Source organism: Cyprinus carpio, chromosome B6 (assembly GCF_018340385.1).
Source record: "Cyprinus carpio isolate SPL01 chromosome B6, ASM1834038v1, whole genome shotgun sequence".
NCBI lineage: Eukaryota > Metazoa > Chordata > Actinopteri > Cypriniformes > Cyprinidae > Cyprinus > Cyprinus carpio.
The window spans coordinates 20,215,897-20,239,963 of NC_056602.1; the positions used below are offsets into that span (position 1 = coordinate 20,215,897).

At 36.4% G+C, this 24,067-nt stretch overlaps 2 protein-coding genes across 2 annotated transcripts in view; both read left to right on the forward strand.

Moving 5' to 3' along the window:
- The first annotated feature begins 44 nt into the window (after positions 1–44).
- On the forward strand, positions 45–10,566 carry tubgcp5 (tubulin, gamma complex associated protein 5). The gene is made up of 24 exons (XM_042726124.1): positions 45–353; positions 538–691; positions 950–1,003; positions 1,109–1,217; positions 1,299–1,395; positions 1,604–1,683; positions 2,649–2,784; positions 2,881–2,998; positions 3,151–3,240; positions 3,731–3,824; positions 4,186–4,444; positions 4,701–4,903; positions 5,040–5,155; positions 5,547–5,815; positions 7,170–7,368; positions 7,550–7,738; positions 7,811–7,993; positions 8,098–8,182; positions 8,280–8,400; positions 8,634–8,785; positions 8,878–9,003; positions 9,169–9,257; positions 9,421–9,521; positions 9,914–10,566. The coding sequence occupies exons 2-24, from the start codon at positions 558–560 to the stop codon at positions 9,958–9,960; spliced, it is 3,051 nt and encodes a 1,016-aa protein (XP_042582058.1). The 5' UTR covers positions 45–353; positions 538–557; the 3' UTR covers positions 9,961–10,566.
- Positions 10,567–11,270: 704 nt separating this feature from the next.
- The window catches only part of cyfip1 (cytoplasmic FMR1 interacting protein 1), a 37,741-nt gene continuing 24,944 nt past the window's right edge, over positions 11,271–24,067 (forward strand). The window contains exons 1-6 of the mRNA XM_042726128.1: positions 11,271–11,602; positions 20,000–20,120; positions 20,215–20,304; positions 21,715–21,792; positions 21,894–21,995; positions 22,082–22,263. Coding sequence (XP_042582062.1) covers positions 20,004–20,120; positions 20,215–20,304; positions 21,715–21,792; positions 21,894–21,995; positions 22,082–22,263 — 569 coding nt within the window. The 5' untranslated portion in view covers positions 11,271–11,602; positions 20,000–20,003. The remainder of the gene's footprint in view (positions 11,603–19,999; positions 20,121–20,214; positions 20,305–21,714; positions 21,793–21,893; positions 21,996–22,081; positions 22,264–24,067) is intronic.

Sequence of the window (24,067 nt, forward strand, 5' to 3'; positions counted from 1 at the left end):
GTGTATATATATATAGATTTGTTGTGTCGCGTCATGTTTGGAGCTCTTCGATAGGTGGCAGTAAAGCTCGCTCCGGCGTTATTATTGTTCACACCACACCGCAGAAGTAGCTTCCGAAGTGATGGAGGCGGCAACGGGGAAATTATAATAAATGTATTAATGATAATAAAATAAACTCGTTTAAACATTACCCTAAATTCGACATTCGCCATCGGATTATATTCGAGAGATACACGTATATTTTAGATAAATCTCTAACACATAGCGAACACCCTTGTCATGGGTTTCTTGTTTTGCTAGCCGCAGCTGTTGACAACGGCTCGCTACTTTCAGCATCACTATCACAAAAGCAGGTTTGTGCTTCTATCTATCTATCTATCTATCTATCTATCTATCTATCTATCTATCTATCTATCTATCTATCTATCTATCTATCTATCTATCTATCTATCTATCTATCTATCTATCTATCTATCTATCTATCTATCTATCCTGTGACACAAAGCAAAAGCAGTCTTTTTTTCGCTTGTGTTTCAGTTGAACCTCGACTCGTCAGGATGGCTCACTGGAGCAGGTTTGAGAAGGAGCTGGAGCTTGAGACCAGGAGACTCATCTCTCATTATACTTCCATTCAGGATGAGGAAGATCAGAACTTCCAAATGGCTCTGAAATTTGCCTGGTCCAATTTCAAGTAAGTATTTTTCAAGTGAATTTATTCATCCATTTACTTATCAATTTAATCATGGCTTTGAATGTATTTGTGAAAAGGACACTGAAGAAGAAATGGAGGGAAATACAAAATAAAAAAGCGTATAAAAAATGTAAATGCGTTTGGAGCCCTAGCTTGAATTAAAACTAAATAATTGTTTTTCCTTTTGCAATTAATGTTTCATTTTTTGCACATAAAAACAAAAGAAAGCTCTCATCATATTTTTTCCTCTCTGGATAGGTTTCATCGTTTCCTTGATGCCAACGCACATAATGTACAGCGCTCCATTAATGGGTTAGTCTGAAGCTTTGAACAATTCTGCCCACTCTTTTGTGATATGCTGATGTTTTGATATTATGATATTTTGTTATTAATTATTCCGGTTTCTCTTTTTCCCAGGATTCATGAGAAACTCATGATCCACTCTGACTTAAGTAAAGCAGAGAGTTGGTTACGGCTAACTGAAGAATTTCTCAGTTCTCCTCTTCCTAATACTGAGGGAACCAAGGTGGGATAACACTGACATTATTCAGACAATTCTTTGAACCCTACATGTGCTGAATGTCTTTATTTCTCTGTCTGTTTTCAGACTGATGTCCACTATAGTGTGCTGGCTTTATTGCTCCATCTGTCTGACTCTCCATCCAACACAAACTACTGCGAAAGACCTAGACCGAAAGAAACAGGTTCGGCTTTTCTTCAGTGTCAACACATGCATACTGTTGGACAATACTACTACTAATATATCTAAAAATTAGGGGTGTCCCCGACTAAGGATTTATATAGTCGAATCAGTATTTTTGAATCTTGCTGATAGTCCACTGATAGTTGAATCATGTGTTTGGGGATTGTGAGTTGAATCAGGCTACTAAAAATTAATGTTTATTTCTACAGAGAAAGAAGACAAGTTTGATTGGGCCAAGTATCTTATGGAAGGAGAAGATATTGATACTGGACCCTTTCCAGACACTCCAGTGAGTGAGCGATATTGCACTATTAGATCAGCTCTGGTCAAGCATCATATACTAAAAGACTGGGCGATATGGCATATAAACGATTAGATACTTGCTCTTTAATGAAATGGTTGATTTTTTTTTTTTTTTTTTTATCAGATGAGCCATGGTTTTGCATTTTGAAGTAGATTTAAAATATTAAAAGCATACAAATTTTTTGATATTTATTTGAAGTAAAATACTGTCAGATTCTGCTTAAAATAACCAAGCCACTCAGTAAACAAAAAGCAATGTTATTTAAGTATCACTGTCTGATTTACTATTATAATTTTTGATAACATTTTTATTTAAATTTTGGTTGTTATTTTTGCTCGTTTTTTAAAAACATGTCTGTATAGTTTTTATTAATTTCTGTTTACTAGATTTAGTTTAGTATTAGTTGTTATATGTAAAGTTGCCTTGCCTTTGCAACTCTTTTTATTTAATGTAACAAATTTTTGAAAATGTTTTTAGTTTCTTTTAGTAACTATAATATCTTACAAAATTCTTCCAACAAATAAGAATTATATTTACTAATTATAATTTATTTGCAGCAATATATCAATACTAGGGATGCACAATAAATATTGGCATGCTATTTAATGCGCATCTCGTCAGTAAAGCAGCGGCAAATCTCTACACGTGTGTGCTTTCATGTGGAGCAGCATTTACTACACAGAGCTATTGTTCGCTGACAAGCTGCACAAAACATGCGCAAAAAATGGTTGTGGTTTTGCGCAGCTTGTCAGTGAACAACGGCTCTGTGTAGTAAATGGTGCATTAATATTGTGCCGATATTTATCGTGCATCCCTAAACAATACATAGTAATTAACAACAGTTTAAAAATAAATTTCAAAGGCCTGACCTGATCAATGCTATTCTATACTATATTGGCTGTAGATATTATCCATTGCAGAGTACCACAGATCATTTAATCTTTTGGCAGGAGTGGTCTGAGGATGAGAGTGAAGAAGAAGATAGCCAGCAGCCCCTGAGCAGAGAGGATTCTGGTATACAGGTGGACAGAACACCACAGGAGGACCACGAGCAGAATGACAAGACTGTCCAAGTCACCTGGACCGTTATGGGACAGTGTCAGCACATTTTCTCATAGTAGCCCTCAGTTAATGAAGGTTGTTTTCAGGACTCCTAGTTCTTACTGAGTCTTGTTTTTGTAGTGGGTGAGCCAGACTCCAGGGCTTGGTTGGAGCAGCATATTGTCACTTCGTATTGGGTTCCCAACTCTCCCCGCTTTCCACACAGCCTCCACCTGCACTCCAATCTCTACAATGTCTGGTAAGACATTTTTGCTTCTAATGTCTTGTTTGCTTACTTCATCACAAGGGCATTAGGACTTTCTGTCATGATTTAATAAGATTTTAGAAGCAAATACTGTTTATTTGAGAGTAAAATGTTGTCATTTTGCATATCACTCTCTTTCTCTCCAGGGATCAGCACCTGTATAACACTGGGCCTCTTTACCTGCCTGAGGAGAAGTCTTTTGTTACAGAGACACAAGTGATTCGGGAAACTCTTTGGTATGATTATATACTGTATATATACCATTCAGGAGTTTGGATTTTTTTTTTTAGTTTTTTATTGTTTATAGTCTTTTATGCTCACCTGTGTATTTATTTGATATTATTAACATTTTAAGGAACATGAGAATTAATTTTATTTATTTATTTTTTGTTTTTACATATATATAGACTATATAAACTTATATAGAAAATATACATGTATACATATATACTGGACAGACATGTTCTTTCCAAAAGGAAAGTGCATATGTTAAGTTTGTGAAATTGACATATGTGGATAGAGATTAGAATGCTTCAAACCTGTTGAAACCTGCAGGGAATGAGCAGTTCTGGAAATTTTTCTTCTTCTGAAGATTAGATCTGCACTGGTTGCTAACACATGTATGTTTACGTACCCAGAAGAAAATGCATAACAAAGATGACTGACTGCTCATATCTAGGTTTTTGGCTCAAGAAAGATCACATGTTCTTTTCTGCCTCTCCTCAGGCTCTTCTCCGGTGTAAAGAAACTTTTCATTTTTCAGCACAATGATGGGAAGGTGACTGTGAGGAATGATGTGGTGGTCACACATCTAACTAATGTGAGTGGAGACAGTTTTTCATTTCTGTATTTATTGGGATAAACTCAAACACATCATTAATTAATAAAAATATTACACTACAAAAAGCCAAATGACAAATTTTATGAAAGAGAGAGAGAGAGAAAACTAAAACTTTTTTCTAATTTACAATATATCAGTTTGATTTGAAATAATTTATTTATATTATTGACTAAGGCACATTAAGATGCTTTTAGATTTTTCTAATAAGCTGTTATCCTATTACGATAATTAATGAGAGACTGTTTTTCAATTATATTTTTATTACGAATACTTTTATGAATGAGGTCTAAATGATTAGTTCAAATTGTTTTTTTTGATGAATGTATGTGTTTTTGTACAGAACTGTCTTCACTCTGTACTGGAGCACATAGCAGCGTATGGGCAGGCTGTTTCCCGACTGCAAAAGTTTATTGATGAAGTGACCGGCCACAGTGCCGAGCCCTGTCCTCCAGGTCTTAACTCTTCCTCCTCCTCATCCTCCAAGAAGAGCTCTGATCCTCCCTTTAGGACCTACCAAGCGTTTGTGTGGGCCCTGTATAAATACTTCACCAGCTTTAAAGAAGAGCTCAACAATATTGAGAAAGACATTATTGCCAAAGGTCAGATTTTCTTTGTGCCTTTGTGTATTTGAAAGTATGTTTTACAAAAAAATACTATTTCAGTCTTTCGACTTCAAAAATTCATGTTTAATTCAATGTTACTTGGTGTTTCTTTGTAATTTTGTGAAATTTACTAGCAGTTTCTGAGTGAAGGTTGGTTTAAAGTAAATATTACACTATTTGTTTTCAGTGTGTAAATGTATTCTCAGTTATTTTTGTGTTGTTATAGTATTGTTTCTCTGGTGATTCTTCATAGATGAGACAGTGACTCTGTCATCTGTGCTGGAACGGTTAAGTCCTCATCTGGCTCAGATCACCATGCTGCACAGGGTTTTCTGCACAGGAGTGGCTGATGTGCCGCCCGGAACGCCCAATGTATTAAGAGCCTCACATTTACTCAACACACTCTACAAGGCCATAATAGAGTATGACAGCGTGGGTGAGGCCTCCGAGCAGTCTGTAAGTCTGTCTGTTTTCAATGTTGAGCATAAGATGCATAAATTTGTACATTTATCAATGTACCGCTCTTTTTTTTTTTTTTTTTCTGCTTATAAAAAGATCACAAAATGATGCTGTTTTTTCTCCTTCCTATCAGGTGGCGCTCCTTTTCTCTCTCTGGGTAGAAACGGTCAGGCCATACCTTGAGATTGTAGATGAATGGATTGTTCACGGTCACTTATTTGACCCTGCTAAAGAGTTCATAATACAAAGGTACAGAATTTTTTTTTTTTAATTAAATGTACACTACCATACAAAAGTTTAGGGCGCTTTTTAAAAATATTTATGAGGAGTTAGATTTTTTTTCTTAAAGAAACTAATACTTGTATCCAGCAAAGACAAATTCTGTTTTGTTAACTATGAATTCAAAGAATTATGTTTCCACAAGAACTGTTAACTTATTAAAATATTATTAGATATTGCTATTTTTTTCTGTATGCAGCTTTGATAAGAATAAGATGATTCTTTCAAAAACATTTAAAAATCTTACCGACCCCAAACTTTTAAACAGTAAGGAATTACATACTGGTCATCTGCATCCACCTTATCCTGCTAAATACACACCTGCTTATCAAATAAATAAATATATGAACATGTTTACTAGGAACAAAGATGTACCAGTAAACCATAGGGACTTCTGGTACGCCACTTACACGCTGTATAGTGTGTCTGAGACGGTGGAGAGTGAGGAGAGGCTCAGCGACGCTGCCAGTGGAAGCTCTGGTGGAGAGCAGGCGTCCAGCAGCAGGCAGCACACCATGGTGTCCTTCCTCAAGCCTGTGCTCAAGCAGATCATCATGGCTGGCAAATCCATGCAGCTGCTGAAGAACCTGGACTGCAAGGAGACCGAGCAGCCTGATGGCTCCTCCAGAGGTCAGTGTCAGAGAAGATGACCTGTTTTTTTTTTTTTTTTTCAGTATTAGTTTCTGTGCTTGTCCCGTATAACAAAAGAAATGTGTTCCCTTTGCCTATGATGACACATGCAAGATAATACAAAGTTGTCAAATATAACCATACAGCACTGTAGCAGTTACTGACAATGACGTGCTATAAATGTACCAGTGCTGCCACATTTAGCAGTAACTTGGCATCCATGGACACGTATGATTCAGCATCATGAACTTCATCTACGTAGATCTAGCGTCAGCTGGAGGTTGCGTCAGAGAACAGCTAGTCACCAGTCTGTGTTCATGGCACAGACTTAGAAATATATTCAAGTCCTTTGTAGATTAGTCCTTTGTAGATTATTTATATATATATATATATATATATATATATATATATATATATATATATATATATATATATATATATTAGGGCTGTCAAATGATTAATCACGATTCATCACATCCAAAATAAAAGTTTTGTTTACATAATATATGTATGTGTACAGGGTATATTTATTATGTATATATAAATACACACACATAAATTATATATTTAGAAAATATTTACATGTATATACATTTATATATTTATATTCTTATATTTTATATTATATATAAATATATTTAATATATAAACATAACATATTCTTCTTAAATATATACATGCATGTGTGTGTATTTATATATACATAATAAATATACACAGTATACACACATATATTATGTAAACAAAACTTTTTATTTTGAATGTGATTAATCGTGATTTAACATTTGACATTTAATGTATATATATATATATATATATATATATATAATATATTTTTTACTTCTTGTCATTTTTATTTAGAAACCAGAGTTCCCAAGGTCTTGGGGAAAAAAATGAAATTTGAAACGTCATATTTCTAGAACTGTAACATAATGGAAATGAATACAATATAAATAGTCATGTGCATTTCTATAATGAATATACATTTTTAATATCAAGTTCTTAAATATTTTGAGTAGAAATTGCTGAGAAATGGCAATGAAAAACTATTTAAAAACATTTGATGTTTTTGTGATATATTCCCATTTTTTCCCCATTAATTTTATATTGATACTCCTAATTTCTTTAAATAAAAAAGTTAAGAACCATTAAGTTAAATGAGAGACTAATTTAATTTAATGTCTTTACAGTGTTACTTCTCTGCAATTCTATTATGACTTCATCCATATTGTTTTCTAGTTTCAGTTTAGTTTTTTGTTGCATGCAAAAAACTTCATTTTACTTCATTTTCATAATGTTTTTTATAGCCTACTATGTCTTAAAATCTCTGACAGTGAATTGTGTCTCTCTGCAGATGCCGAAAGAAAGAGTCTGTACACGCTCTTTTTGGAATCAGTGCAGACACGTCTTCGGCATGGAGAAGACTCACCCACCAATACGGTTACCGAGCAACAGGCCACTAAGAAGAGTCTAATCAAGATGCAGTCCATTGTAGCACGTCATCTGGAGCTGGACGACATCCATGACCCCCTACTGGCCATTAATTTTGCAAGGTAACAACAGAATAAAGAACAACTGATTTGACGTCACTGAAGTTCACACAAAGAGCAAAGATGTTAAAAATAGATTTGTGTTTTGAAGATTTAAATGATATAAAGACACTAAACTATGTTTGGTCAGTCACAATTTCATTAGCTTGTTTTCCATTCAGGTAATGTGTGTTATCTCTTGCAGGCTTTATTTAGAGCAGAATGACTTCCATGAGAAATTCTCTGGCAGCAATGTGATTTTGGACCGCTCCTCTGAGTCTGTGACGTGTCAGACATTTGAGCTTACACTCCGCTCCTGTTTATATCCACATATTGAGAGGAGATACATCGAATGCTGTGGGAACCTCATGAGAACCCTGAAAAAAGACTACAGGTGAGATTGAATCTTTTGTGCAATGTTGCTTTGTAGCACATTTATCCTCAACCCTCTCATTTTTTATCTTAGGCTTCTTGGGTACTTGCAGGCCATGAGAAACTACTTCCTGTTGGAGGCTGGGGATACTATGTATGATTTCTACACAGCCATCTTTGACAAAGTTCTGGAGAAGGAGAGCTGGCAGCAGCTGGCATTCCTCAATGTGCAGCTTCAAGAGGCTGTTGGACAGCGCCACCCAGAGGACAGCAGCCGGTACTGCACATTAATCTCTAGTGATCCTGTGGTTTACCAAATCAACCCTGCCTGATACCACTCCGTATCCTGTGGTTGTTTACACATTTTTCTCATGATTCCAGGTTGTCTATATTTCTTGAAACTATTGACCCTGCAAGAAAAAAACAGCCGGTGAATAACCTTGATGGTCTCACGCTGAGTTATAAGGTTACATAACATTTTTTGCTTTTTATGGTTTGAAGATCGAAACACAATTTTTAAATTATGCATTTTATAAGAATGCCTTTTTATTTTCTCTAACCAGGTTCCATGGCCTGTTGATATTGTTATCAGTTCAGAGTGTCAGAAAATCTACAATCAGGTCTTCCTACTGCTGCTTCAGATCAAATGGGCCAAATATAGCCTGGACACATTACGATTCAGTGGTGAGTTATGATTTCTCTTCTGAAGTTTTCATTACTTCTGTGTATTTGTCATAAAAGCTAGTGGATATTATTACAAAAAGGATATGCTATTAAATAGCAGTAAGATATCAATGCACTTCGTATTTATGTAACTTCATAGTTCCATTGTATCTCATTTTAGTTTAGTACATTCAAATCAGGATGGTTTCGATTCACTAGTTCAGATGAGATCTTAATATAGAGTTGTTCCACAGATTTGACAGTCGCCGCTAAGAAGCAAGAAGGAGGCCAGTCCGAGGAAAGCCAAGCCAAAGAGCCCGTAAACCAGCAGATTCACAGAATGTTTCTCCTGAGGGTCAAACTCATGCACTTTGTCAACAGCCTGCATAACTACATTATGACAAGGGTGCGTGTGATATACATAAAATATGTATTAATTTATTTGAGTTCAGACTTTCTTACCTTGTAGGCATACATCTTGCTACATTTCATTTGCAGATCCTGCATAGTACAGGTCTAGAATTTCAACACCAAGTACAAGAGGCCAAGGATCTGGACCAGCTAATCAAAATCCACTACCGATACCTGTCCACCATTCATGATAGATGTCTGCTCAGAGAGAAAGTAAGTGGGATATATACAAGGCAAAAAACAAAACATTTTTGCTTAATATTGCATGTTACAATTGCATGTCTTCCCCTTGATGGTTGCCCTAGTTTTTACTTTTAAACCGTCTTAGACATCTGTGTTATTTTCGATGCATCAATTCAGGTTACTGTGTCTTTGCAGGTCAGTTTTGTCAAGGAGGCCATCATGAAAGTGTTGAATTTAGTTCTCATCTTCTCAGACAGATGGCAGGCTGGTTTTGGGGCCTGGAAGTAAGTTCAAAACTCTTACATCTTGTTTGGAATCTCTTTAGATGTTTAATTCTAGCTACTTGTCCTCATCTTGCAGCTTTCACTTCATTTTGATGAGGATGAGGTTTTTGACTTCCTTTTTCGGATTTTACCATTTGTTAAATATTTTCCATTTTCCCCTCAGAATCGAGTCGATTGACAAAATGGAGTCGGACTTTAAAAACTGTCACATGTTTCTGGTGACTATTTTAAACAAGGCTGTGTGCAGAGGCTCATTTCCTCATTGTAAGTCATACAGAGCTGTGCATTTTCAAATAACTGGGTGAATCTCACTAACCCTGTTCAGATGTCGTCTGTGTTTATCTCCAAATGAAAATATACAGTAATGCAAACGAGCAGTACATTATGAAAATATTGTATTGGTGCTATTTGTTGTATTAACTTTAATTTACTGATTTTTACAGATTTACTAAATATTTAGAGTTAGTTGTTAGTTATTAAAATACAGTAAGAATCACCATTGAGAATAAAAAATAAAAAACAAATATCTCAATGCAAAAACAAATTACATTGTAACATCTTTAAAATTATATATATATTTTTTTCTTTTTTCAGAGATTGAGTGAAGCCAGAAATATTTAGTTTTACTCACCATATGTTCCTGTTTTCTTTTACAGTGGAGTCCCTGGCATTGTCGCTTATGGCTGGATTTGAACAGTGTTAACAGATTGAACATGGATTCAATCCAGAACACCGAATTTAAGACAGATTATTTATTGTACTGCTGCATGACGGCTACTGTACTGTTCTTGTTTGTCCCTACCAGGATATCTGACATCATAGCACATGAGAAACAAAATCACAATAGCACTACAATAGTACAGAAGTAGCACTTTGTGTCTGTAAACAGTGAAACTTGTGTTAAATTGTCTACTCTGTCTACAGCACAGTTGCTGCATCAAGATACTTAACGTTATGTTTTGTGGACAGTCTGACTGTTTGTATTTCAACGTTGTTGGCCTGTGTTATGGGTCAATATGTCAGATGTAAATGTAAGTGTCCTTTACATGCAGTGGGTATGTGAAGCACACATGATAAAAGTAATTTCATTTGCTGGTGATCTAATTATGTATATTACATGCAACAGTGAAAAGAAAACCTTAGACTTCAAGTTTAAATATTGTACATAATATAAACTAACTGAAAATTGTACGCTACATCTGTATGCAGTTCAAGCCTATATTTGTATGTGTTGTGGTTGCTTAAGGCCTTTTTTATTGTGCTGAATGGATTGCATATTTTACATTATATATTGCCATTACTTTGAGAACCAGTGTTGGCTCATACTTGTTTTTTTTTTTTTTTATAAACTAGTTAAAAATTTTGAATTCAGCATTTTAAAAAAAAAGAAGAATTTATTATTTAGTGAGGATGCATTAAATTGAAAAGCCTTTTACATAAAAAAAAATATTTCAAATAAATGTTCTTTTAACTTTCTATTGATCTTAAAATGCTGAAAAAAAATATGTGATTACCACAAAAATAATACAGATTAGAAATATTTTTTTCTAAAGTGACCCTGAAGCAGTGGCTGCTGAGAATTATTATTTTGCCATCAGAAGAATAAATACATTTTTAGCTGTAACAATATTTCGCAAAATTAGTTATTTTAACTATTTTTGATCAAATAAATGCAGCCTTGGTGAGTGTAAGAGACTGCAACAAAATGCTACAATATTCTAAAATGAAATATTGCACTGAAATACACAAAGGTGGAAAATAGGATGAGGTAAGGAAATAAATTAAATGGACAGGAAAACGTAAAAGATAAAAAAATAGAATGGGTACATTTGGATATTTTAATATTTACATTTCACACTATATTCCACACGATGGAAACTATGGCTGAGTCCCAGTGTGCATACTATCCATCCTAAATTCTATGTGAAATTTGTAATCAATACTATTTAGGGCAGACAGGGTGGATAGTATGCACATTGGGACGCAGGGTATCATGTCACATTTCTAAATCCCGCTTCTACACTCGCGGCTGTTCAGTGCGGATTTTCCTGAAGGACTGTGGTCCCCCTGCTGGAAGCGCGCTGTACTGCGGCGCTGGAGTTTCCTGTTGAATTTCCCTGTAGAGCGCAACAGGAACTTCCAGCCAGAGCTGCGCCTGCGACTGCACTCACCGCGAGCAGGATTCCTCAGCGAACTCCCTCAACTACTCCAAACCGCCACATATTAACCACCGAGAACCGCCCAACGAGTTACCTTCATCCTCTCAGCCACACCAGAACTGGAAACCACAACGAAAAATGCCTGAATGAATAGTTGAAGCAGATTGTTTGTCCTGGAAAACTCAAGTAAGTGTGCAGCTTTGACTTACTTTTATTCTGGGTGTTGTCTTTTTTTCAACCGCTGTCTTTGTAGTTCGTTAGTCAGTCAAACAGTCGCCGTTCGCGTAGTTTTGTTCTGGAAATATTTCTTACTAAAAATGTATGGTTTAGTATGTGCGAGACCGAATGGAAAGGTATTGTTGGGTTGAATTTCTTTGAGTTGTTTGAAGTTTTACGTTGTCGGTGTGTGGGCCTGCACGCGAACGCGCACAAATTAGAACGCTCCCATTAAAATAAACGAGGGTGTCTGAACTGCAAACGCGAGAGAACTCTACAGAGCCATGTAAAGTGTGAGTTATGTCGCGTAGTTAGTGTGAAATATGTATAGAGGTACTGAGTAACTGTTAGTTGTGTTTCTGTATGTTCTGTTGTCGAACAGCAAGTAATATAACGTTAACGTTAGTTATTTTAAAATCTTGATGATTTTTTTTGTGTCCTAACCTATTATATATTATATATTTTGTCATGCTTGCCAATTAGATTCACTCACTCATAAGAGCATTTTTTTCTGTATGTCTGTCTAATAAATCTACACATCCTTATGGGGCAAAATGACCCAGATATATAAAATATAGGTCTGAAAATATTGGTTTGACACCTCTGTCTGTAGAGATCTGTAGTTCTTGTCTTAACTGTTGCTGAATGTGAAAATAATATAAAGTAGTTGGTGACTGTGGAAAGTATGGTTTAAAGAAAGATGCCCCTGACTTTGAGTTCAAGTATGAACAAATATTGCCCTTTCGGAATAAATAAATAAAATAAAACACAATTCAATAAATTAACATCTTAGAATGGATTACATATATAATATGTTCCTTACATATGTTTCGTTTGACATTGCATTTCAAGATTAAGGTTTACAGAAACGGAAACAATCCTGGTTGAGAAACCTTATAATCAGAGCAATCAGAGCACTGTAAACTTTCAGATTGTCTTTTAAAACCATGCAAGTTTGTTTCTTCATTGCAGATTAAGACTAAACATGGATTAAACTACTCTGTCATGGGTGGTTTACATCGAAAAGCCCTTTAGTCTAGAACTAGGCTTAGTCTATGTCTGTAATCATACTTCTTTTTTTTTTTTTTTTTTTGGACTGAAAATGGCTTAAAGACAGAAAAGAAAGGGAAATGTCTTTCATTGGCTGGAGGTCAGTGGGATTGTTGGAAGTTCAGGCAGGCCGTTCATCAGCCCACACCCTTTTGAGTTTCTGATGATGCTTTAGGAAGTCATTTGTTCCTCTGTGGCAGACTGAGTGGGTTTTATGATTCAGCAGATCATTTAGAACAAATTAAGCCACCAACAAACAAAGACCATAGGTCATTCATTTCTACTGCCGAAATCTGCAGGGTGTTCTTCTGACCATATGCATATACAAAATGTTTGTTAAAACATATGGACCCTTTTCACAGGCTGTGAATGTTATTAGCGTTTTTAACAAAGGTTTATTTTATTTATTTATTACCATTTTTTTAAAGTGAACATTTATAGCCCTGTACTTTGTGTTTTATTACCTTTGCATTAAGTAACAGAAAACTAGTTAACACTGCTGTAACTGCATGAAGAAGTGACACAGTAGTGTAAAATTGGCATCCATTGGCAATCATTTGGTTTGTGTGTTCATTATTTATTAGTTTTCTAGGGTGAATAAGCGGAAGGCTACATCACGGCAGTTCTGAAAGCTCTCTGTGTGCCTGCCTCTAGGAGGTGAAATGCAACAGTCATACGCCAATGTTGGAGATAGGTGAAGGGCATCTTTAGGCTTAAAAGATTCAGTCAAGTCGGTCACAAGTCTACTTTGACGTACTTGAAAAAATGTTTGTGTAATGCAACAGAATATGCTGTTGTTCATCATCACATTCAAATTAAGGCTGTGCATTTTTAAGTGTGCATATTGAGATGTGAAAGTGGCACTTATCAGAGATGGTTTTTTTTCAGTAAGAGAGCACACCAGGGTGTGCGGCAAGTTGTGAAGTTCTTGTACATGTCCCACCACCTCTCTGCTGCCACAAGAGGAAAATGTGAGTGTGTAGATCTATGCAGCGGGTGTTAAATCTGCAGAACGTGGTGCAGAAAAGGCCATTTTTCATTCTGTGTGCAACTGGAGTTGAGGTCATGTTTTGGCATGGCCAGTTATTATGCATCAACACAGGTGGAAATCTTCTTCTTAGTGTGCAAGAGAGCCGCTGTTCTTTAATACTGACTTAGTGGATGTCAGAGAATTAAAGAGCTCAGGGCAGACAGCCAGACCAGGACATATGGGGTGTCAAACTAAACATGGCAGAATGAGTCTCAGGGAATGTTTAGCCTGGAAGGTTTTGATATTTTTAGATTTTCATAGAACTTTGTGACTTCAGAAAGGACAGTTCACCTGAAATTGAAAATTCTGTGATTTACTCACTCTCAGGTTGTTCCAAATCTGTATGAGTTTTTCTTCTTCTAAACACAAAAGAAGATGTTTTAAATAATGTGGGTAACCAACATCTGGTCCCCATTGACTTCCATAGCATTTTTTTCATTACTATGCAAATCATTATGTTCAACAGAAGAAAGAAGGGTTTGAATAATTTGTTGGTAAGTAAAAGATAACAAAATCTCCATTTTTGGATGAACTGTACCTTTAAAGGGATACTCCACCCCAAAATGAAAATTTTGTCATTAATCACTTACCTCCATGTCGTTCCAAACCCGTAAATGCTCCATTCGTCTTCAGAACACAATTTAAGATATTCTGGATGAAAACCGGGAGGTCTGTGACTGTCCCATAGACTGCCAAGTAAATAACGTTGTCAAGATGCATAAAAGGCATGAAAGTGTATATGCGTATGCTCTTCTGTGTCATCTGCACCACAAGGAGCATACACAGCATACAGTGATATGAAGAGACACAGAGGAGTCTGTTGACAAAAGAATTGTTGAATAAAGTCGTTATTTTTGTTTTCTTCGCTTACAAAAAATCTTCCCGTCACTTCATATAATCCAGAATGCACGTCTGATGGCAGATGGAGTATTCTGATGACGACTTTCATACCTTTTATGCATCTTGACAATGTTATTTACTTGGGAGTCTATGGGACAGTCACAGGCCTCTCGGTTTTCATCCAAAATATCTTAAATTGTGTTCCGAAGACGATTGGAGCTTTTAAGGGTTTGGAATGACATGGGGGTAAGTGATTAGTGACAAAATTTTCATTTTGGGGTGGAGTATCCCTTTAAGGTTTTTTTTTTTTTTTTTTTTTGCATTTCAGGTTGTGATTCATGTGCATGGTCAGAATCAGTGTCTTATCTCCATCCTGCCAGTCAAACTGGAGACAGTCCAATGACAAGTGACGTCCAAGCTCAACGTTCAATGTTGTTATCATTGAATTGGTTTTGCAGTCTCCAAATATTTTGTGTAGTCACCATCAGCATCAATTCTGGTTCATTTTACAGCTTATTCTGACCAAGAAGCACAGCGTTAGACAGGAAGAGTTCAGAGTGACAAACACTGCACATATTCAGCAAAAGAAATCAAATGAAACAGTGTACTTCAAAATGCATGCACTTACGAGCATTCAGCCAGTTTAGTGGGATTCATGAATAAAGGATTCTAAAGGAGTTAGCGCCTTATTATGGAATCAATAGCATACAACACATCCAGTTTAGTTTGATTCATCTCTCTTAGGAGTTGGTTGTTTTAAGTGAATAAAAATATGCAGCACAACCTGTGTATTCTGATTCATGGTCAAATGACATGCAAGCAAGTTATTGTCTGTTTAAAGTTTGCCTATTTTCATCCAGCTTTGTTACATATGTATATTATATGTAAATGAAGAATGTATACTCTTTCTCTGCACCCAGATATCCAAGTTTATTTGCCAGCAAGAGTTTGCCAGGTGACTCAAAATAGGTTATATTTTGTCTTTTGACAGCTCCAAGGCTTTTGTTAAAACTACAGATTGAACTTCTGCATTTTTGTATTTCCACCCTAATAAAATTCCACAGATTCCACAAATTTTACAGACCAAATGTTTTAGCAGGTTTTCTAATTTTCTCTAATGCTGTCCCTGTTTGTTTGACCGTGCTTAATCATTACCTGCCCCATAGAGAAATGTTCAGGTGTGTAGACCTTCTGCAACATGATGAGGCTTGTAAAGCCTGTGGAAGGATTGTGGTCTCTAAACATCATAGCATTGCTATATCTGCAGTGGTCTGATGGAGTTAAACATGTCATTCCCAAGGCCTGGACCTCTATGCCCAATGATCCAGTTTACTAAAATTGAGTAATAACAAAAGACAGGATTTCTGACTGCATGTCAGCATTTTTTTCGAAGAATGAATCATCTGAAAAATGAGATCAGGGAACTACTGCAGTGTTAAAGAGGAACGATGTTCATCTTACGTAATCCAACTTCCTTTTTGCCTCACAGCGATTAAGAAAGGTTGTTTAATCCCAAAAATGTATGGATTGTTAACATTTAGATCCGCATTATATTTGAAGCAAGTGAACCTAGAGTGAAATGTGCTAGACTGTTTATTCAGCTAAAGTGTTTGTTCAATTTTCACAGATAAAACCACAATATTGAACTGACATGTTTTGTTGTCCACAACTTCTTACCCACTTCCTTTTTGATGAAAGATACTGACCTTCACGGTTTCATGCTGTAAAGCTTACAAAAAAAAAAAGAATTGCATTGTTTTGGAAATTTAAGGGACCGTAGTTTTCGTCATGGATGGATTAGCTGCTCGTTTATGAATATTCATAATATGAGTTTAATAATAGAGCTGCCAGAAGTGGGTGTAACATGCCTTAGGAAATAATACCAGCTGCTGTTACAGCACCAGCTGTCACTTTACGTTCCTACACTCTAAGGGCATAGTAATCGCGTGATGTCAGTTCTGAGTTACATCACTTTTATTTGTGTAGATCTCAGTTCATTGTGAAAGATCAGATTGAAGAGATGCATTTCTGTTTGAGTTTGATAGGTTTTGTTAGTGCCGCATTATGACAAGTTATAATTATTGATTAAAAAAAGGTACAAAAGCTGTCACTGGTGCAGCACACCGGGGCATTATTTACCCCTAAAGGTACCCTAATTGGTTGAAGAATGTTCTAATGTGTGCATTTATGTATGCAAAAGTAGTTCCAGGCAGGTCTTGACCGCATTACATGTCCATATCACTTTGCAAAATGATTTCAGTTATTTTACAGCAAAATAACCTAAACCCACAACACTGACCAAACAAATAAATATAGTAAACAATATGATAAAAAAAGACATTGTTTCTGTGGAAACAAAAATTTTCATTATGTATAGAAAGCAATACTCTTTCTCCTGCTCTCTCTCCCTTACAAACACACACATACAGTATACGGACACGCACTTGCACACGCGGAAACAAACATAGACCCACAACAGAAACGTGCTGTCAGCGCTGCTCTGACGATTTTATCAGTAAAAATAGCTTAGCAATTTAAAGCTACATGACATTTCTCACAAGCGAGGTAATAACTGCGCTGCTCTTGAAGATGAACTTTTCCCTATTTGACAGTTGTGATATTAGTAGAGACGCTGCGTCTGATCACTGCTCAGATATGCACAGACTCAGGTAATTCACTCACTCTTAATCTCTGTTTCTTTACTCTATCTATCTATCTATCTATCTATCTATCTATCTATCTATCTATCTATCTATCTATCTATCTCTAGTAACTTCATTAATGACTGCATTAGTCTGCTAATAAAGGCTCAAGCCTCTGTTACTAGGTCTAAAATGACGTTTTGACATTGGATGAGCGTAAGAATCATCCTTACTTGTTGTACATATTAAAACAGATCTTCTGCGGGTCTTAAATATATTATATAAAAATTGCATAATATGTTTGCAGATATTTAAGAAACATGCTAACTTAATATACTTGTTTATCTGAAAAACAATGCTACAGTCAGTTATTCTCCTTTGAAAATGTGCATTTCGGGCCGGAATGTCTGTAGTTGTTTTGGTTTGTGTAAACCTCCCACTGCCAGTTTACCCAATTGTATTTCGGCACCCCGGGTTGCCAGAAAACACAGCATATTTCATTTCGTTCATCGTCAAGTGCGCTCGTTCCTGTTTGTCGTCAATCTGGCAACCTGCAAGTGCATCAAGTCTGAGGTGGAGGGGCCGGGTGAAAAAAAACCCTCTCCAATATTTTGAATTTGGACTGCAATACCTAGTTCAACCACTCGGTGTCAATCCTACATACAGCACCTTTAAAGTGTCTTAATTTACCTGTCCACTAGGGATGGGAAAATAAATCGATGCATCGCGAATCGAGAAATGATTCCGCATCGATTCTGAGATTTTCCGAATGCATCGCGATTCTTTCTTGATTCTGAGCAGAGTTTTGAACATCAGATGGCACTCCATGCTTTAGAAATAACCGTACTCTCCTTGTTTCCAAATCCTTACACACACTTGAACCTAAAATAATAATTCATAAAATTCGAAAAGGTTGAAGTGAATTACAAAGCTGTTCACAGTGGGCTGTGTTAACATTAATCTCGTGTCATAAAAGCATTCTAAGCTGAGGTGAAATAACATGATATGCCAAATGCACTAGCGCTCTTTAGCCCTCTTCTTCATGAGCATTTGAGTGTGCAGATAAAAACTAGATTAGAGCGCCATCTGCTGTTAAAATCTAAGCTCAGAATCGATTCCAGAGGAATCGCGATGCATTCTGAAAATCTAAGAATCGATCCACGAATCGATTCTGCATCGATTTATCGTCCCAGCCCTACTGTACACAAATTAAAGGTTTAAGGTGAAATCAGAGCAGAAAGTTTTGGTTTGAAGCAGAGCTATTCAGATCAGGACATTAGCTTTCTTTCTTTCGTAAAATGAATTAAAAGTAATGTAGATTGTATTTTAAAACTTTGAAGTTTGACTGATAACTTTTTATGTTCTCCTAGATATTTGCATTTAGAAAGAATATTGTGCTCCATTCAATTCTTCCCTTACATTTTCTTGACTTGGTTTTAAAAATGCTCTTGCAGTCTTAAAATTACCTTCATAAAACCTGCAGAAACCCTGTGTATGTATATGTATATTTTGTTTTCATAATAGACATTAATTCAGTTTATTCTCAATACTCAAAAGTAGTTCAATCTCAGATTTCACCACTGGTGACTTAAACTTAATATTATCCAAAAAAGGTTTCCAAAATGCTTTCCCTTCTGCCCATCCCCCATCTGCCAAACACGTAGTCCCTCCCCGTTTACATTCTTCAGGAAGTCAGTCTACAGTTCTACTTAGTTTTCTCTGCATATTGCACATATTATTAATGGTGCTCTTCAGCTTCAATTGAGTGTGTATGATTTGCATTTTAAAGTACAGCTGCTAAGTCAAAAGCAGCTGCCAGTGTCAACCGCAGCAGTGTGTGTCTGATAACATCACTGTGTTTCTCTAGAGACTCTCTGTTTTTCTGATAGACTCTACTCTTTTTTTTTTTTTTTTAATTTTTTTTTATTCGCTTGCTTCCTGATTATGTGTCTCCTGCTTTTTTTCTCTGTGAAGTTCTCTTTTAATTCTAGAAGTGCACCACCATGATCAGGTAACGTTACACTTTTACTTTCTAAATATGTCTAGATATGTGTAAGTAATAGCCACAGCTTAATACGGATATCTGCAGTGTTCATCTGTTGGAATCTCTACAAGACCACAGCAGCCCATCTCCATTTCCTCTGGCTTGCATGGCGTTTCCTCTATTGATGTCTTTTAATTGTCTGTCAGCCACTTCTGTGTGCTTGTGGCCAGTATTAGTTTCAGCAACAAGCGATTTGTCTTTCCATGGTAAATGTGAAACTGCTTCTAAACATGACACAATCACAGCCAAGCAGATGATGTTTGCTCAATGTACAGGCTCTGGACCAGTGAGAAAAAAGCGATAATCAGTCATTGTATCTCAGTGATTTATTTTCAGTGTAATAATAGTTGGGAATTTCTAGCAATTTAAACACTGTCAGCACGAATGCCTCTAGTCTATAAAGTGAAGATTTTTTTTTTTTTTTTTTGCATCGATATGAGGTTTTGCCCCATAAGGGGAAGAGAGGAAGTAGGAGAGCACTTTCATTCTGACAGTCGACGCTGTGAGGTGTGAAAAAGTTGCCCAGTTGCAACGATAAGGGAGAGTTTTTTGATGATTTTGAGGTTTTATTTTTTCCTGTCAGCTATAAAACTCTTGCTTGCCTTTGCTCTGTTGCTATAGTTTCCAAACATTTACTTTATTTGTTGATGTTTGCCATCTGTGATATCAAATATTAAACTTCTTTGACATTGTGATTGCGCAATGGTACTGTTCTGATTCATTCCTGACTTCTAAAATGGAAAGTATGTGTTTTGTTCTAGAGTGATGGCGTCCACGGTGACTCTGGAAGATGCTCTGTCCAATGTGGACCTGCTGGAGGAGCTGCCACTTCCAGATCAGCAGCCCTGCATCGAGCCTCTGCCCTCCTCGCTCGTTTACCAGGTAACAACTGACCTAGATCTTCAGTTAATTTATATAAACCCAAAATACCTGAAGACAGTGCATAACCAGGGTTTTTCTCTTTTACCACCCTTAGCCCAACTTCAACACCAACTTTGAGGACCGCAATGCTTTTGTGACAGGCATTGCCCGTTACATCGAGCAGGCCACCGTCCACTCCAACATGGTAAGATCTTCTCAGCATTTCCACACAATCAGGCAGCTGTTCAACTCCACCTTCCCTAGCTAACCTTCTTTAAATCACTAAACCTTGACTCCATCACAGCTCCATTGAGCTGACCTTGACTGTCCGAACCAGTCCATCAAGCCAGCCCTCTGGAAGCCCTGCTAAAGGAGTCTGTCAGGGGCTTGAATGGATTTAAGAGAGCCCATTAGATACTCTCATTGTCCGAGTTCAAGGAGCCTGGCCGAGCAGAGTGGGCTGCTCTGAATGGTTTTTGATTTGAATGTGAGCTGCTATGTGCTCTATTAGTGAGAGGTAATAGCTGTCAGGGGCTGTTTGGCATCATTGAGGAATTGAAGAGTGTGTGTGGAAGTAGTGTGGTGCCACACCCACACTCACAAAGTCTCAGAATGTCTATGAAAGAGCATTTTGTTACGCTAAGGAAGATTTTCTCCTAGAGAGTTGATCTTAAGATTAAGTGGGTTAATCTGTTCTTTGGCATTACATTCATCATGAGATAAAGGTTTTTTGTAGAAGCTGCATTTGATGTGTAAATTGGGCTTTAAAATTCTGAGATCACTAGTCCAGCTATTTATTTAGCATTATTGTAAATATTATTATTTCATTTTTTTATTATGTACTTTTATTTAATAGAAAATGATGAATTATAAAATACATTTTTAGCAATACAATTTAAGCAACCTGGAAAATTGACAGTATTAAAATGCTTTTGTGAATTATCGGTTATTTATCATTTATTTAGTATAATTTAACAAAGTTTTTAACCTTGAAATAGTGTAGATTAAATCCTTAATATTTCTGCATTTTATTTTAATTTAACTAATTTAAAACATTTTTAAATATAATCAAACAATTGATACAATAATTTATATAGAAAAAATCCACATTTTCAGTGTGGCCTTAAAGGGATAGTTCACCCAAAAATGAAAATTCTGTCATTATTTGCTCACCCTTATGTGTTCCAAACCAATTCATATTCAGGACACAAATTAAGAGATTTTCGATGAAATACAAGAGCTTTCTGACCCTGCATAGACAGCGATGTAACTAAAATGTTCCCAGGCCCAGAAAGTAAGGACATTGTTAAAATAGTTGTTCAGTCGTAATTTTATGTAGCCATGAGAATACTTTTTTTTTGTGCAAAGGAAACAAAAATAAAAAATTTTATTCAACAAGTCTTCAAAATATCATCAAAAATATCTGAATGTGTGGTCCGGAGATGAATGAAAGTATTAAGGTTTTGGAACACCATGAGGGTGAGTAATTGATGACAGAATTTAAATTTTTTAAGTGAGCTATCCCTTTCATCTTTTATCCCCACTGTGTGTAGAATAAGTCTGTGTGCTTTCAGTTGCTTATAATTTCATGGGGCACTCTTGCTGTGTGTTATAGAATGAGATGTTGGAGGAAGGACAGGAGTATGCCGTGATGCTGTATACCTGGAGGAGCTGTTCAAGAGCTATTCCTCAGGTAAATTAGTCATGCCTAAATCCGCTCAAAAAAACTCACAACACAATCAACACGGATTGGAAGTATGTTGTTTTGACCATCTCCATCTGTCCTTCTCTCAGGTGAAGTGTAATGAACAGCCCAACAGAGTGGAGATCTATGAGAAGACAGTGGAGGTGCTTGAGCCTGAAGTCACTAAACTAATGAACTTCATGTACTTTCAGGTAAAGATTAATGCTATTTTCTAGATTTCAGTATAAGATGTTGTAAGATACACTAATGCTTCTTTCATTTTACTTCTCTCTCTCAGAGGACAGCAATAGATCGCTTCTGTGGGGAAGTGCGTCGACTGTGTCACGCCGAGCGGAGGAAGGACTTCGTGTCTGAAGCCTATCTGCTCACGTTGGGGAAGTTCATCAACATGTTTGCGGTGCTGGACGAACTTAAGAACATGAAGTGCAGTGTCAAAAATGATCACTCCGCCTACAAGAGGTAACCACAGACTGCTCTCTGTGAGCCTCAGTGTTGCACCTAGCCTCATCATTTATACTTTCATCCTCTAGATGGCAGTCATTCTACATCTGAATTCTGAATTCTTCTGGTTATCACTGTAGTATACACACATTTCTTTTGGCATTTTACAGACATTACAAACTAAGAAAATATTTTATGCATTGTATTTACCAGTATGACTTCTTTATTTTATTTTTTTAAGCAAATTAATACTTTTATTCAGCGAGGATGCATTAAATTGGTCAAAACTTGACAGTAAATATATTTAAAATGTTACAAAAGATATATTGAATTTTTAAATTTAATGCTGTTCATCAAAGAATCCTGAAAAAAAATTTTTTTTATGGTTTCCACAAAAATTTAATCGTAAAGAATAAATGTTTCTTGAGCACTAAATCAGCATATGATGAATGAAGATGATCAGCAATGATTTCTGAAGGATCATCTGACAGTGGAGACTATAATAATGGCTGCTGAAAATTTGTCTTTGCCATCACAGGAATAAATTGCATTTCAAATTCAAACTATAATAAAACAGAAATTGGTTATTTTAAATTGTAGCAATGGTTCACAATATTTTTATTTTTCCTGTATTTGGAAATAAATGCGGCCTTGGTGAGCATACAAGACATTTTTCAAAAACATAAAAAAACTACTTTTTAATATGTGTACTTAATTATACATCATATATACAAAGCATATTTTGCATGTGACTGTAAAATGACCAAGTCTGGACCATTTTCCAGGCTGAAGCAGTGCAATGGTATGTTGTTAGTGATATATTTTTGTTAATTATCTGCATACTCATTATTTTATACAGTACTTGTTGAAATAGCCATACAAGATTCCACAGTGTCAAAATAAAGTTATGATAAATGGAACAGAGGTGCTGCACATCTATGGCTGTTTACACTGTCAGTTTTTGGGATTGACAACCGCATTTACTCAAAATGTCCCATTCACACAGCAGCTTACATTTGCATTTGGAATACTGTCTGTATGAATATGCAAAGGGAGTCAAGCCCGTATTCCTTACCAGTTACCATAGCGACAGTGACCAAAGTAAAAAGATGGCGACATCCATAATTCTGAATGTCTTATTACTTCTGATATGACAAGAGTCCAATCGAGCCACAAGTTCTTCCGTCAAATCTTCATTAACCGACAGCAGCTTTTAAATTTGGGTAGAGAGCGGAGCATATTTGAGTCGCGCACAGAACACAAAACTGACGGCAGCGGTTTCGGTGGAAAACTTATTGGATCTAAAACTTTCAGATGAAACGGATCACTTCTCCGTCACTGTAAGTTACTGAAACCACACGTGAAAACACGTAACACACGGTAGATGTGTGTTTTTGTGGCAGAGCTGCTCTCTCGCACTGTATGACGTGACAGACAACTAGTTGTCCAGTCCTGTTCTGTTCACACAGTGCGCGTGTTCTGAGAATGCAGTTGTGAGTCCTGAAAATATACGGGTGTGACAACCGCATTCTGCAACTGAACTCACACCCGTATATTTTCAGGACTCACAACCGCATTCTCAGAACACACGCAACCGAACTGTGTGTGAACGTAACCGTGTTAAGGACTCAAATACAGGACTGACAACTGTTTTCTGCTGCTGTGTGAACGTGGCCTGTGTGTCGTCAAGACACTAGATCTGTATAGTTTTAAGGCCCCTGTTCTCTCAAGGTTATCGTGTGAGTTGCTGTATCTGCGTAGATTTGAGTTTCTTTTCAGTGCGCCCACCTTCTGAACACACTTTATTTAAGTGTGAAAATAT